Source organism: Cygnus atratus, chromosome 26 (assembly GCF_013377495.2).
Source record: "Cygnus atratus isolate AKBS03 ecotype Queensland, Australia chromosome 26, CAtr_DNAZoo_HiC_assembly, whole genome shotgun sequence".
In the NCBI taxonomy this organism is placed as follows: domain Eukaryota; kingdom Metazoa; phylum Chordata; class Aves; order Anseriformes; family Anatidae; genus Cygnus; species Cygnus atratus.
The window spans coordinates 5,162,461-5,175,255 of NC_066387.1; the positions used below are offsets into that span (position 1 = coordinate 5,162,461).

The following is a 12,795-nucleotide window of genomic DNA, read 5'->3' on the forward strand; positions in this document are numbered from 1 at the left end:
AATTACAGATGAAAATCCATCCCTTTCTAAGCCATCACAGGCTATTGTCCTGAGCCCCATGCAGGTACTTTTATCATGATCTGCTTAAGGTATGGTTTCCTCCTCTCTGCATTGTGTTTTAACTCTTTCATTGCAAGATGTTTGGGTCCCTCTCTTCTTCCTGGTGAATTCAGAAGGAGAAATCAGGATCCAGCATCCCTTGTCATTAAATCCATTATTTATGCACGGAGACTGCAGTGCTGTAACTTAGAATCATAGAATCACGGAATCATTGAGGTTGGAGAAGACCTCTAAGATCATCCAGTCCAACCTTTAACCTAGTACTGCCAAGTCCACCACTAAACCACGCTGCTAGGTTCTACATCTCCACATTTCTTGAAGACCTCCAGGGATGGTGGCTCAACCACTTTCCTGGGCAGCCTGTTCCAGTGCTGCACAACCCTTTCAGTAAAGACATTTCCCCTAATATCCAACCTAAGCCTTCCTTGGCGCAACTTGAGGCCATTTCTCCTTGTCTTATCATTTGGTGCTTGGGAGAAGAGCCCAATCCACACCTTGCCAACTTCTGTGGTTCTGGTGGCCTGGCTGGGCATGTCTAACTGGGTGGTGTCCATGTTGCCAGCAGCGATACCGAATACAAGAAACAACCCATCTGTTCCCACAAGTCACACCTCGTTTATCTTTCTGCAGCTTTTCAAGGAAGTCATAAACTTGTAATTTCAGTAGTGGTTTTAATCGATTTCCTTCTCTTGAAAAAATTGTCAGGAAAAATTACTTGTAGCAGATGGAGTGACAAATGGATGTGAACAGAAAGTGGTGGATGATAGGAATGTGTGGACAAACTCATTTCATACTCTTGCTTTGCCTTAACGCTGAATTAAAGGTGTGCAGCTGAAAGCTTGAAGTGGAAGTCAGCAGTGCTCCTCAGTGGGGTGTCTTAGCCAGCGCACCGATAACGTGGGGCTCATGAGAGGCTGAAGGGCCACCTCCTTCTCCTGTCCCCTGGTTCCCCCTCTTCTTGATTTGGGGATGGCCATGATTTAGATAACTTGCACTGTAACTCATTGTATTTTTTCCCCTGTTGCTTTGTGGGATCTGCTTATGTAATGGCTGATGTTCCTAGCAATATCTTTTCTTCCCTGAAATGAATTTTTTTTAATCCTCTCAGCTTCTGTCATTAATGCATCTGGCTGAACTGACTGTAATCCTGACCAACCCACAAAGCAATCACTGTGCTTTTCTGATGGGTGTGCTGCTTCTGTCTGTGTTTTCAGCACAAAGTTAATTTCTGCTTGCCCCAGGACTGATTATCATGGAGGGTTGATGGAGCAAAGGAGAACAATTTACAAATGTCTTAAATTTCTGTGCATCTGAGGACATGAAAAGAAAGTAATGGACTATGAGATTAGAAAACTTCCTAATAAATCGTAGTTTAAGTTATTTTCCTGTTCACTAAAAGAACTAATATTATATTAATGTTCAGCTTCCAAAATGTAAGTGCCTTTTTTCTTCCACTACACAACTAAGTTGTATAGTATTGCAGAACTTGTTGCTTATTTATCATGTACTGCTGGTCAACTGGGATTTTTTTTGAAGGAAACTATGCAATGACCTAAAGCTGTGTAAGTAATTACATGCACTGCAAGAAACAAACCTTAAATAGCCACCTACTTAGTTTCTATAAAGACAGAAAGGCTAAAGGCTAAAAGAACCTTCAAATCTGCCTTTTAAAGTTCCCTATTTAACTGACCCCACATTGTTTCTCCCCTGTAGCTTTGAAAGCATGCAGAGGCTTTGTGACAAGTACAACCGAGCCATTGATAGCATTCATCAGTTGGTATGTATTTACTTTTGTTATGCCACGATGTTTATCTAGCTGGTTTGAATTCACATATAGTAAATATCTGAAAGGTGTGACCGATTTAGGGCTGGATCATGTCTCAGTCTATTTGCATCACTGGTACTTCATCACTTCCATTTTTTGGGGGAGTTAATAAATCTTTTATTAAACCTTGCTTTCTTGATCACACTAGGGCAGTCAAAGAGCTAGTATTGGAGGGCATTTCTTATCGGAAGAAAAAACATAGTAACATTTTTCCCCAAACTGTAGATTCATAAACTGTCATGTTTTGTGCACACATTTAGCTCCATTGTTTTGGCACTGTGCAATAACTGAGTTACCTTTGGTAGTGGTGTGTGTGGGGGAAGGTTTCTGTGTGTTTAGCTTGTAGATGTTTCACAAGGATTTATCATACAGATTTACTTTTGCATGTGGAAATCTGTGGTTTATGGGTACTTAAGTAATCCATATGAACCCTCCTGTGTATTGTGGCAGTGATCCATGGCTTAGGAATTTCCTTGCTTGCCATTCAGTTCAGCTGCTCTGTTCTTCAGGATCACTCCGATGGGGAAAGCTAGAATGTAATCTCTGTTCAGACAAATTTAAGAAGGTGTTTTTTTTCCTTACGCCTTTAAAAGGTTGAATTGGAGGAAGTAAAACATGAGTAATGAATTAACGTTAGCATTTTATTTAATTTTGAAATTAAGGCTGGATTTTTTTCCCTCTCAAGTGTGTTTGTATGAATTACTTGAAACACACAAGGCAGTAAGACTTTTTCTGCCAGGTGTTCCTTCACTTTATGGGCATACAACTCCCTAAAAACTGCTCGTTTGGATTTAGGCTTCTTCGTTCGTATGTTGTTTAATTGCTAAAAATTTATTTTCTTCTTGCCATCTGAATTTCAAATACAGGAATATTTAGGCAGGGTTCTGGAGTTGTCCTTTTTGTTTGTTTTCCCTTATCAAAGTGAAAGATAAACACTTTTTAAACTAAAAACTTTGTTTAGGAGGGGGTGTTTTCTTTTTGAAGAAAAAAGAAAGCTTGATTGCCATCTCTTTCCTGCCACTCCCTGTTTGTGTACATATGATCCCTCCCATCCTACAATTCCTGATAGAAAACAAAACTGCTCTTACATTGACAGTACAGTTAACATCAGCGACTGTACTATTCAGTGGTGATCAGTAAGTAAAAAAAGGAGTGAACAAACTTGCACTCCTACTCCAGATACGTTCAGAATTAAGCTTTCCATTGTCTGTTGATTTTTTTTACATCCCTTTAATTTTCTCTTTACCACCTATTTCTATCAGGCATATTTTAAATTGCCTGTTAGTTGAGGTGAGACAAATAACCAAGCAATCACGATTGTGTATTTTTTTTAGTGTCATTCACCGTTTTTGTATTTACAGAGCATCTCGGACCAAGTGAGAGAGGGAATGGGAGGGAAATCCTCTCATTTCTGTGTTATGCAAATGCAGCCTTGTTCTGGTGATGTTCTGTTGTCCTCACGTTGGGTTCATGTCTTTTTGCTCTCTGTGTAGTGGAAGGGAACCACCCAACCGATGAAGCTGAACACACGTCCCTCCAACGGGCTCCTCCGTCACATCCTGCAGCAAGTGTATAACCACTCGGTGACTGATCCTGAGAAACTCAACAACTATGAGCCCTTTTCCCCAGAGGTTTATGGAGAAACTTCCTTCGACTTAGTGGCCCAAATGATAGATGAAATTAAAATGACTGAGGATGATTTGTTTGTTGACCTGGGCAGTGGTGAGTGACCAATAACTTAAGGCTTTTTTTCTTCCTCTTTTTGCTCACTGTTGTTTCCTTTCTTAGGAACAGAGGAAAAAAAAAAAAAAGGCAAAACCTCACATTTGGAAAGTAAACCAGGACTAAGGATTGCATTATAGAATAAGCACCTTTGCTAGTTAATCCCCAGTGATGCTTCTGCTTTTTATGACAGGATTAAGTAGACCAAGCAGACATCCCAGACGTTCTTCCCTGTGGTGAAATGTCAGCCTACAAATGCAATAAACCCTTATTACAGAAAACTCTTGGTGTCTGTTGCTGTTGGTGAATACACTTACAAAGAAGAAACAATATTAAAAACGATGCTTAAAAGATGATAACAGCAGTTTCATTTTTAGGGAATCATCCATTTTCTGTGAATTCAGTTTATGCCATTCATATATGAAAACATGATTTCCTAACTTCTCCCATGACAGCATGAGACACTTGGCATGTAATCTGAAAATTAAGCAGTCTTTTTCCCTCTGGTTTACTTTTCAGTGTGTCAAAAATGACTTTATGGTTAGCTTTAACTGCTGCATTGTGAGACCCCACAAAATCTGTCTGAGTAACCTGCAACTGCATCTTGTTGTTTAGGTTAGAGTTTTAAAGGGAGATAGGTAAAGAAACCAGATACGACTCAAACACATGTGGAACAGATATACTGAGTAAGGAGATGTTCTTCTTATTGTTACTAAAATCTGGTTTAGAGAAGGAAAGGAGTAATAAGAATTTCCCCTTTTACTGGATTGGTTGTAAAGTTTTAAATGAAGTATGTTTTGGTTTTGTTTTTGGTATGATGCAAGGCTTCTGGGGAAAAATATTTTTTTAAATGTATTTAGTTTGTTAAAAAAACAGATCTAATTTATATTTAAACACAAGCAGGACTACCATCCTCCTCCCCACAACTTAGTATGTCTCCAGTCAGGGCTATCAGGGAAGGGTCCCCCCAACCCCTTCCTCCCTATGTGGAATTTATGTATTAGATTTCCTGGTTCGATGGCTTATGTTCAGATGAGACATTTAGAAAGGTGTCAGATCTGATAAACTATTTTCCACCTGGAAGAAGAAAAAAGTTGCCATTTTTGTTCAGGAAGGTTAAAGAAGATGATATCTGAAACCTTGCAGTTCTGCTGATCATGTAACAAGATGAAGTGTGTGATCAAGCTCAAATGCTGGGTGCTTGTACCTAGTACCATCAGAATTGAAGTCAGGTATTTATTGCTAACCTTCTCCCCACTTTAATCTTGGAGGCTGACCAACAGTGTAAAAATTCAAGGTATAGGGAGTCATGTATTAAAGATATGGTTTAAATTCAGAAGTCTTTGAATTCCAATGTTTGGAGCACTGAACAATAGAAAACAGAGCATCGTTCCTGAGTTTATACTGAAGGGAGTAAACTTTTGTAAATTGTAAACAATGCAGTATTGAGTATAGTGTAAATATGAACATTGTCATAGCATATTATTGCTATTAAAAGCGTTAATGTCCTTCCAATAGTTATGTGCATACAGCAGTGGCTAAACAGCAGGGCTAGACCCCAGGATGCTGTGGCCATTTTTGTTGTTTTTGTTGTCTTCATGATGCCAGAAACTTGTGGAAGCGGGAGGAATTTATGCAGGTATGCATCATCTTTAGGCAAATGGAAGTCACAATACAGTTAAATTCTTGAGGGGAAGAAAAAAAAGATTAGTAACTTGTTATGCTGTATTGTGATTTCTGTCAGTACAGTGTGTTCTTGATCTTCCCTTTAGTCTTTGTCCTCCTTGCTCTTTGGAAATAAGAAACAGGGAAACGTTTATTCCTCCGATCATGTTCTGCCCATACCCTGCAGAAATTTGTACATCCGTATTTGCATGTGTATAAAATCTGCATGTGTATGCAAAATGGGAATTAGGAAGGAAAAAAAAAAGTGAAACAACAAAAAACCCCGTCAGCATTAGAGTTCTCATTGTGCCAGACGGCATTATAGTGGTAATGGTTTAAAGGCAGGAGTTCCACCCCTTCAATTACCAGTGCCGCTTCCTGCCGGCAGCCAATGAAATGGAAAACAGCAATATGTTTTCTGTGCAAATGGGCTATCCTCTTAGATTCACTCTTGTTTCCCATGTGGTCATCCACGGAATGATTAAGTGCACTGGTGAGACAAGAACGCATTTTGTGTTAGTCATAGACAAGATGTGATGCGTCAATGTACTATTGATGAATGTTGGATGTTTTCAGAATATTTTAAGTGAGCACTTTAACAAATGGAATGGCGTTGCTCTAGTGTGTGCAAAATGTGGATCTCACTTGTACAGGCAGAAATCTAACTGATTTTTTTCCCTTTTCCCTTTTTAACCTAAGCTGGGGTGGAGGAGGGGGAATGCATTCAACTAAGGTGTAGAAATGGCAGCTAATTACTGCTGGTAGTGCAAGTAGAGTTTGGGTAGGAAGTTCATGCATTTTTAAGTATTATGGAGTCTTGCCAGTGTAGTGGTTGCTTCTGAAATTGTTTTGAGTGTTGAACCCTATCATGTTTTATAAAGTAGTATTCTAAATTAGCCCATATAAAAAATAAGCTCTACATGTTCTCAGAATTTGTGTTGCGTTTCGTGGTGAAAGCTAATAACAGTATTGCTAGACAAACATTTTAGTTAGTCTTTAAATTAATAGCTTTGGTATGTGACCAACAAGTATTTGTTTTGGGATGAGGTAGGGTTTGTCTAACTGTTCAATTAATTGAATAGTGAAATACAATTAAGAAATCTGTAGATTTGATTATAAAACTTGTGGACAAAAATTTGTGAATCCAGCTATTCATAAGCCTGTGTGAATTTCTAGAAAAGAGCCTCTGTATGTAATAGAAGTAGCCATCAATGTTTATCAGCATTACTGTACATGTTGTAGTCTTATGCTATTATAAAAGTGCTAAAGGTACTGAAGAATGTAAATGTCAAAACTGTAATGCCAGTTTTTTCTTTTTTTTTTTCTATAAGAAAAGTTAAAATGCAGCACACGCTTCCTAGCCAGGATGTAAATTCCTTTTACTAAAAAGTGGGTTCTCAGTATGTAACATGTCTTGTAGGAAAATGGGACTTAATTTCAGTAATGCACATTGGTTTGAGTCTGCTTTAAATTTGAGGAATAGATACTGGGAGCTGAGGCTGTACCCTGAAGCCTTGTCCCATAGAATACCTGCATTTTTCGACTTGGCCTTTGCTCTAAAAGCTCTTATTGTCTCCCTTTGCAGTGGTTTTCTACTGAAACCTGTTCTCAGGTTTGTTTTTTCTCTCCCGCAGGTGTGGGTCAGGTGGTGCTTCAAGTGGCTGCAGCCACAAACTGCAAACATCACTATGGTGTGGAGAAAGCTGATATTCCAGCCAAATATGCTGAGGTGAGTTGTTTGAAGTGAGTTGCATGTATGTGCCTATGTGAAGGCTACCTCACTAGTTCAGAATTACTGCTAAGTGCTGGGAGCTCACAGGAAGAAAAGCAGAGCGTCAGTCCTAGATGCTTTTGCTTCTCAGGTCACGAAGACCTGGCGCACAGCGTGCTTGGGGAAAGAGGAGTGGGCATAGTCATTTCCTAGCAGTGCTTGCTGAGTGCGCAGGAGGAGTATTAGCATGTTCCTGAAGTGATTTCAGGACCAGGAGATAAAGCTGTTTAACAGTAATGGCACAAGACCAATTCACAAGGAAATGCGGTGTAGGCTTCACCGAAAACACCTGCAGTCCTCTCTCAGAAATGGCTCTAACACAGGGCTTTCAGAAACCATATCATTAAGCAAATCTGGGAATGAATTGAGTGAACAAATGGTCCTTAAAGCTTTTTAAAGCTATTTTTCTGCTTATGGCAGTGCTGTCCCTTTCTGGTATCCCACAGCTGAAGTTCAACTTGGTTATTGAACTGTTGTAGGCTAACTGATGAGGCTTGTGTTGGGTGTGTGGTTAATAACCGCTTCGTAGGCACCCAGATGAAGTCTTACAAGAAGACCATAATATTTAGTCAGGCAAGCAGTTTTCTTTACACTTCTTTAATTCTGTGCCAATGGGGACACACAAAGGTAATCAATTCCAAGGCAGACCTGGAAGGCAAATGAGCTACAAGCAAATAATAGAGTTTAGTCATGCCTTACCATAAGAAGTTTATTTTCTTCGGTAGACTCAACAGCAACTTAGCCTTCCATGTAGTTAAAGTAAGTTAACTGAGTCTGTACAAGCTAGAAAATTATACCTTATGAAGGAAAAAAAAAATCCTTGATCCTTGTTTTCACTGGCGAGCACAAAAACATATAAACACAGTGGTGAAATGGATCAAACAATGATCTAAAAATCCATTTTGCTTCCCCTGCTGTGACCCAGTGGAAATTTCCAACTGGAGCACCCTGCAGTTCCTCTGCACGAGCCTCTGGTTACTTCTAGAAAGTAACTTGCAAGGCCTGAAGTCCTGTCTGTGTTTAATAGTAAGCTTAGTTTAAAGGTGAGTGTTACAGAGGGAAAGTCAAATTCTCACTTGCACTTATACCCCTTCATATCGCTGTGCAAACATAAGGCCTTAGTGACAGTGGTTAGCAAACAAACAAACAAACCCCACAAATTAAATATCAGTATTAACTAGTGGCTTACCTTCTCTTTCAGAAGTGCACCAGTATTTCATATTTTGCTGGATGAACAAAATGTACAGCATTAATCTTCTGGTTACAGGTGATGACCTGTCAGATTTAACAACTAGAGAACTGCTGCCTACGTGCAGCTAATCTGCCTTGTGCTGTGTCTAGTGGACCAGTCTTCCCAGCTCTGACAAACATTTGTGAAAGAGATTGAATTAAGTTTCTAGTTAAGATTGGCTGTGGCAACACATCTCTGGCTGCTGTGATAATGAATGCGGATGGCTTTGAAAAGCTTCAGCTAAAGAGGAGGTGTCTTATGGGTTTGCTTTAGTGGAGTTTTCATTGAAAAGAAAGTTCATAATAAGTTCATACAGCATATGAAAAATTTTTGTGAGTTGCCCTATTAAGCTTTGGGGTGCTCTTGAACCAAAGGTTTTTAAAACACGTCTGTTACACACACTGGACATTGACCTGCTGATGGAGGTCTCCACATCGCTGAGAACTGCTCACTCCTCTTCTTATCTCCTTTCAATGCTACCTCCAAATTTGGGCCCTTCATTTGCGGAGTCAAATTCCTAAGAATACAGGAGGTTTTCTGAGTCTTGCAAGACACTGGAGTGTCATTTTCAAATGTGTTGTCTAGGTTTAGCTGGACCCTCACTGCTGCTATAAAGAAGTCACCTGTGCTGCTTTTTGTCAGCTTACACGGTGGGGACAAGATCTCGTACACGTGGAGATGTTTATTTGTAAGGCACCAAGCCGTTTTGATGCTGCCAATGGAAAACCAGCGCCAGCTATCTGGCTGGGCAGTGCAGCCATCCATCCTCTGCAACTCTAGTCTGTTTACATGTAGCTGGAAGCACTCCTTGTTGTTCTGGCAAGTGCAGCGCTCCTTCTGTTTGCTGGTGCAGTTGCCTTGCGTGCCTCTTTCTGCTTCCTCATTCACCCCAGCAGACCTCTCTTTATCCCGTTTGCTCCCTTGCTATCTGTGCTTAGACGGATATGCATTCACTGCCTCCTCTGCGTGGGATTACGTGCCACAATGCAGTAGCTACTTAAGGTTGTGCCATTTTTGGTGGTGAGCAGTGTCAACTCAGATCGCCTTGCTTAAAATGTCTAATGCTGCTGAAAAGGGTGGGGGAAAGAAGAAAATGACAGCTTGGACTTGACACTGTTGCAAATCTTTTTCTTAAGGAAAAGAAACTGCAATAAATGTCTGTCTGTCTATCCTTTGAGTATTAATGGAAAAAAAAAGTGGGGAAGGGGTTAATGAGCACTGTCAGAGCTGCATCTCTGTTCGCTGCAATGAAACAGATAATGAGATGTCCTAATTGGTGACTTTGTTTTTCCTCCCTCTTCTAGACGATGGACAGAGAGTTCAGAAAGTGGATGAAATGGTATGGGAAAAAACATGCAGAATACACAGTGAGTGAAATTCAACTGAAAAACTTTGTGCTTCATGCTGATGTACAGAATTTACAAAGTCCTCTGCAGCCCTTCACCAGCCAAGCAGCAGTATGAGTCATGTCTGCTCCCTGGCTTTTGTCTTGGTCCTGAGGACAGTGTTCTCGGAGACATCCTCCCAGGGCCCTCTCTTTGTCTCTCACTTGTCATTTGGTATGGTGTTACTGGGAGTACTTTCAGGGTTTTTCATAAGTTCTTGGAAGATTTATTCTTTCAGAACTTTGTTGCTCATGATGTGAGGCTGCCATGTGTCTTCTTTGTATTAAAACCTTTTACTTTTTTTTCCTCCTTTTTTTTCTCCCTAATGGTGTGGGTCTTCTTCTGGGTAGACTGGAAATGGCATCCCCCTGCTTGGGTTTCTGAAATCTTCTGCAAGGAACAAAAGCTGAAGCTTTGGTTCACAGGCAGGTGAAGGTGTGGTCAGCTGGGACAGGAGATGGAGAGGGTGGCAGGAGGTTGAAATTCTGGATATCAGCAGAAAACTCCATGCCCAACTAACAGGGCAAATGGTTTGTAGCTGGAGATAGGGGGGTGAGTTTGTGGTCTTAGGAAGGATGGCAAGTGGTCAGTTCTGACTTGGAAAGGATTGGGATGAGGTGCTCTGAGGGTGGAAATAGAGCAGGAGTAAACTGGTCATCACATCTGTCTGTCTTGGGCTGGGGACAAATGCTGGAACAGCTTTCCACTTCCTCTGAATAATACTTAATCATTGTGGATGTGTTTTTCACTCTGGAGTTACGCTTTTAAGCTTGTGTAGAACCATACACTGTTTTGTGCCATTCCTTCCCTTTTTCCTTTTCTCTCTCTTCCTGTCATTAAAAAAGTGCTCTCTAGCCGATCACTTGCCTGTGAGGACATGTCATACTGCAATAGTAGCCCACTGGGAGTTCTGAAAATACTTGTGTATATGCTTCTCCTGCTGCTTCCCTATGTTCAGGAAAGAGGCTGGATGGATCAGGGCTGTTCCCCCATCGCCCAGAGACATTGGGGCACTCCTTCCTGTTCAGAAGTTGCTGCTAGCAATGTGTACTGCAGCTGAGGTGCATGCGTGCGTTTGAGAAACAACTTCTCCATTTTCCTTTGTGCAGAGCCATTATTGCTGTACATTCCGGTAATGGAACGGTTTGAACCACACGACTTTTAGAGCTCCAGCAGTGTGTGATCAAGTGGCAGGTCGCTGATGAGCAAGCCTTTATTTCGCAGTCTTCTGTGGCTCTGCTGGGATCCTGAGCCCTTTTTAAAGGGCTTGTCGTGTGATGAAGGATGCTGCAACTCTCCCCTTGGGAAGGAGGCTGGTGAAGGTGACAGTGCCATCTGCCTCAGCGAGCTTTCTTCCAGAAATGCCTTCACTGTGTAGCATGAGCTTCTTCAGAAGGATGCTGGGCTTGCTGTGGAACTAGTTTGTAGCAGGATTGATATCAGGCTGCTAACTCTTTCCTGCTGTGGAAACACAGTGAATGCTTTACTTTTCATGAAGTGGCCATATGGCATTTTTCCATTGTGTCACCCAGCTGGCATTACATGAAAGGAACTGTTACTGAAGATACTCTGCTTATGAGCTGTGTAATTTAAAGAATAGGAGAGGAACTTGGACTAAAATATTGAAAGCATATTGATTGCCTTAGGCAGCAAGCATTTCCATATTGTGCATTCCAAGTGACAGAATCTGGTACTATAGGGAAACAAAGCTATTTATTTTTTGCTAGGTTCTTTGGCTCTTATAACTCTTTTCTGAAAAGTGTTTAGAATAAAATTTCTCTTTCCAGAGAAGCAGACTGCATACTCAAGAAAGTGTTGAGTACTTGCAGCACTTTCTGACTTAATGAAATTTGGTTTCCTATCACTTTGTCGTAGTGATGCTTAAAGACAGATTTTGTCAAACATCTCAGGTTTACATTTGTGTTTTCTTGCCAAACAGTATGTTTTTTTTTTTTAATCAGTTCTTAGGCAGCATCTTCTATAGGAGACTATTATTAAACAAAGAACAAACTTGTGTCATAATGCAGATAGAAGACAATAGGAGGTATGGAATTAGAAGCCAGGTATCTTGATTTTTCCAGAAAGCAACTTCATCTGCTAAATGTTTAGTGGTGTCCCAAAATTCCAAATGTAGGAGACAGAATAAACACAGATTGAAATAGTCTGTGATCAGCAACATTTAACTTGTGGATTCTAACTCTAGTGTTTTAGGTAGTCATAAATATAGATATATATAGATATATAGATATATATATATAGAGAGAGAGAAGAATAAAGCTTGGAGGAGGGAAGCTTGGCAGAAGTTCAATGGGAAGAAGTCTCAGATCCCACCTGCTGCTTTGTCTGAATAATGTGGATGGTGATTTTTGACTTCGTGCATGTAACAGCTGTCTTGCTGTGAAAGTAAAAATTGTGGTACATAAGGCAGCAATAAATCCTGGACTTGGGCCTGTAGCTTTTTTTTAACAGCCAAAAGTCTAGATTATTTTAGGTTTCTAATGCAAATAGATTTTTGATTCCTCTCTGAAAAGTGATCTGTCGATTGTCTTAAGTGTTGTCTTCTAACTAACATTGTTTTGGTGAGGCTATGGTTTGTTGCCCTTATCAGATCTACAACCATTGCATTCGCTTCCTTGTCCTCCCTCCTGGAACATGCTTGTTTGGAATTTGAGCTTGGACACCTGAATTCTGATGTGCAAGATCCAGTGATGATGTTTAAAATAAACCCTGATTGTCTGTCTATATCTCCATTGCATTTTGTCCACAATGGTAAACAGATGGTAGAAAAAAGTCTCTTCTGAGTCTTCCGATGTGCAATATGCAGAGTCATATATATGCAGATCTGTTGAGTTAAATAAATAAATAAATACGTTTTGCATCATCACTTTCAGATGATAATTGCATGTTAAACTTGGCTACTGCCAAAGTGTCCTGAGGCACGTTGGCTCCTGCTGAGCTACAGCTGCTATTAATAGGTTATCACTGCAGCTTTAGAGTGTGAATATCTATCCTGGGCAGGAGGTGTGGGGGAAAGATTGCTCATCATACATTGACTTGGGAAGTCTCCTGATCTCCAGCTAGTGTAGGTAATCATAGCTCATAATCCTGTCAGTAAATGGACTGAATTTCATTTTAA

The 12,795-nt window shown here is 40.4% G+C and overlaps 1 protein-coding gene across 10 annotated transcripts in view; it reads left to right on the plus strand.

Annotated features, from left to right (window-relative positions):
* DOT1L (DOT1 like histone lysine methyltransferase) overlaps positions 1-12,795 on the plus strand; it is a 74,474-nt gene that overhangs the window by 19,488 nt on the left and 42,191 nt on the right. For all 10 annotated transcript variants that reach the window (XR_004782118.2, XM_035569633.2, XM_035569630.2 and 7 more), the window contains 4 exons: positions 1,774-1,837; positions 3,379-3,607; positions 6,907-7,001; positions 9,579-9,641. Coding sequence is in view for 9 of the 10 variants with exons in the window: in XM_035569633.2 (XP_035425526.1) it covers positions 1,774-1,837; positions 3,379-3,607; positions 6,907-7,001; positions 9,579-9,641 (451 nt within the window). In the remaining variant the exon portion in view is untranslated. The remainder of the gene's footprint in view (positions 1-1,773; positions 1,838-3,378; positions 3,608-6,906; positions 7,002-9,578; positions 9,642-12,795) is intronic.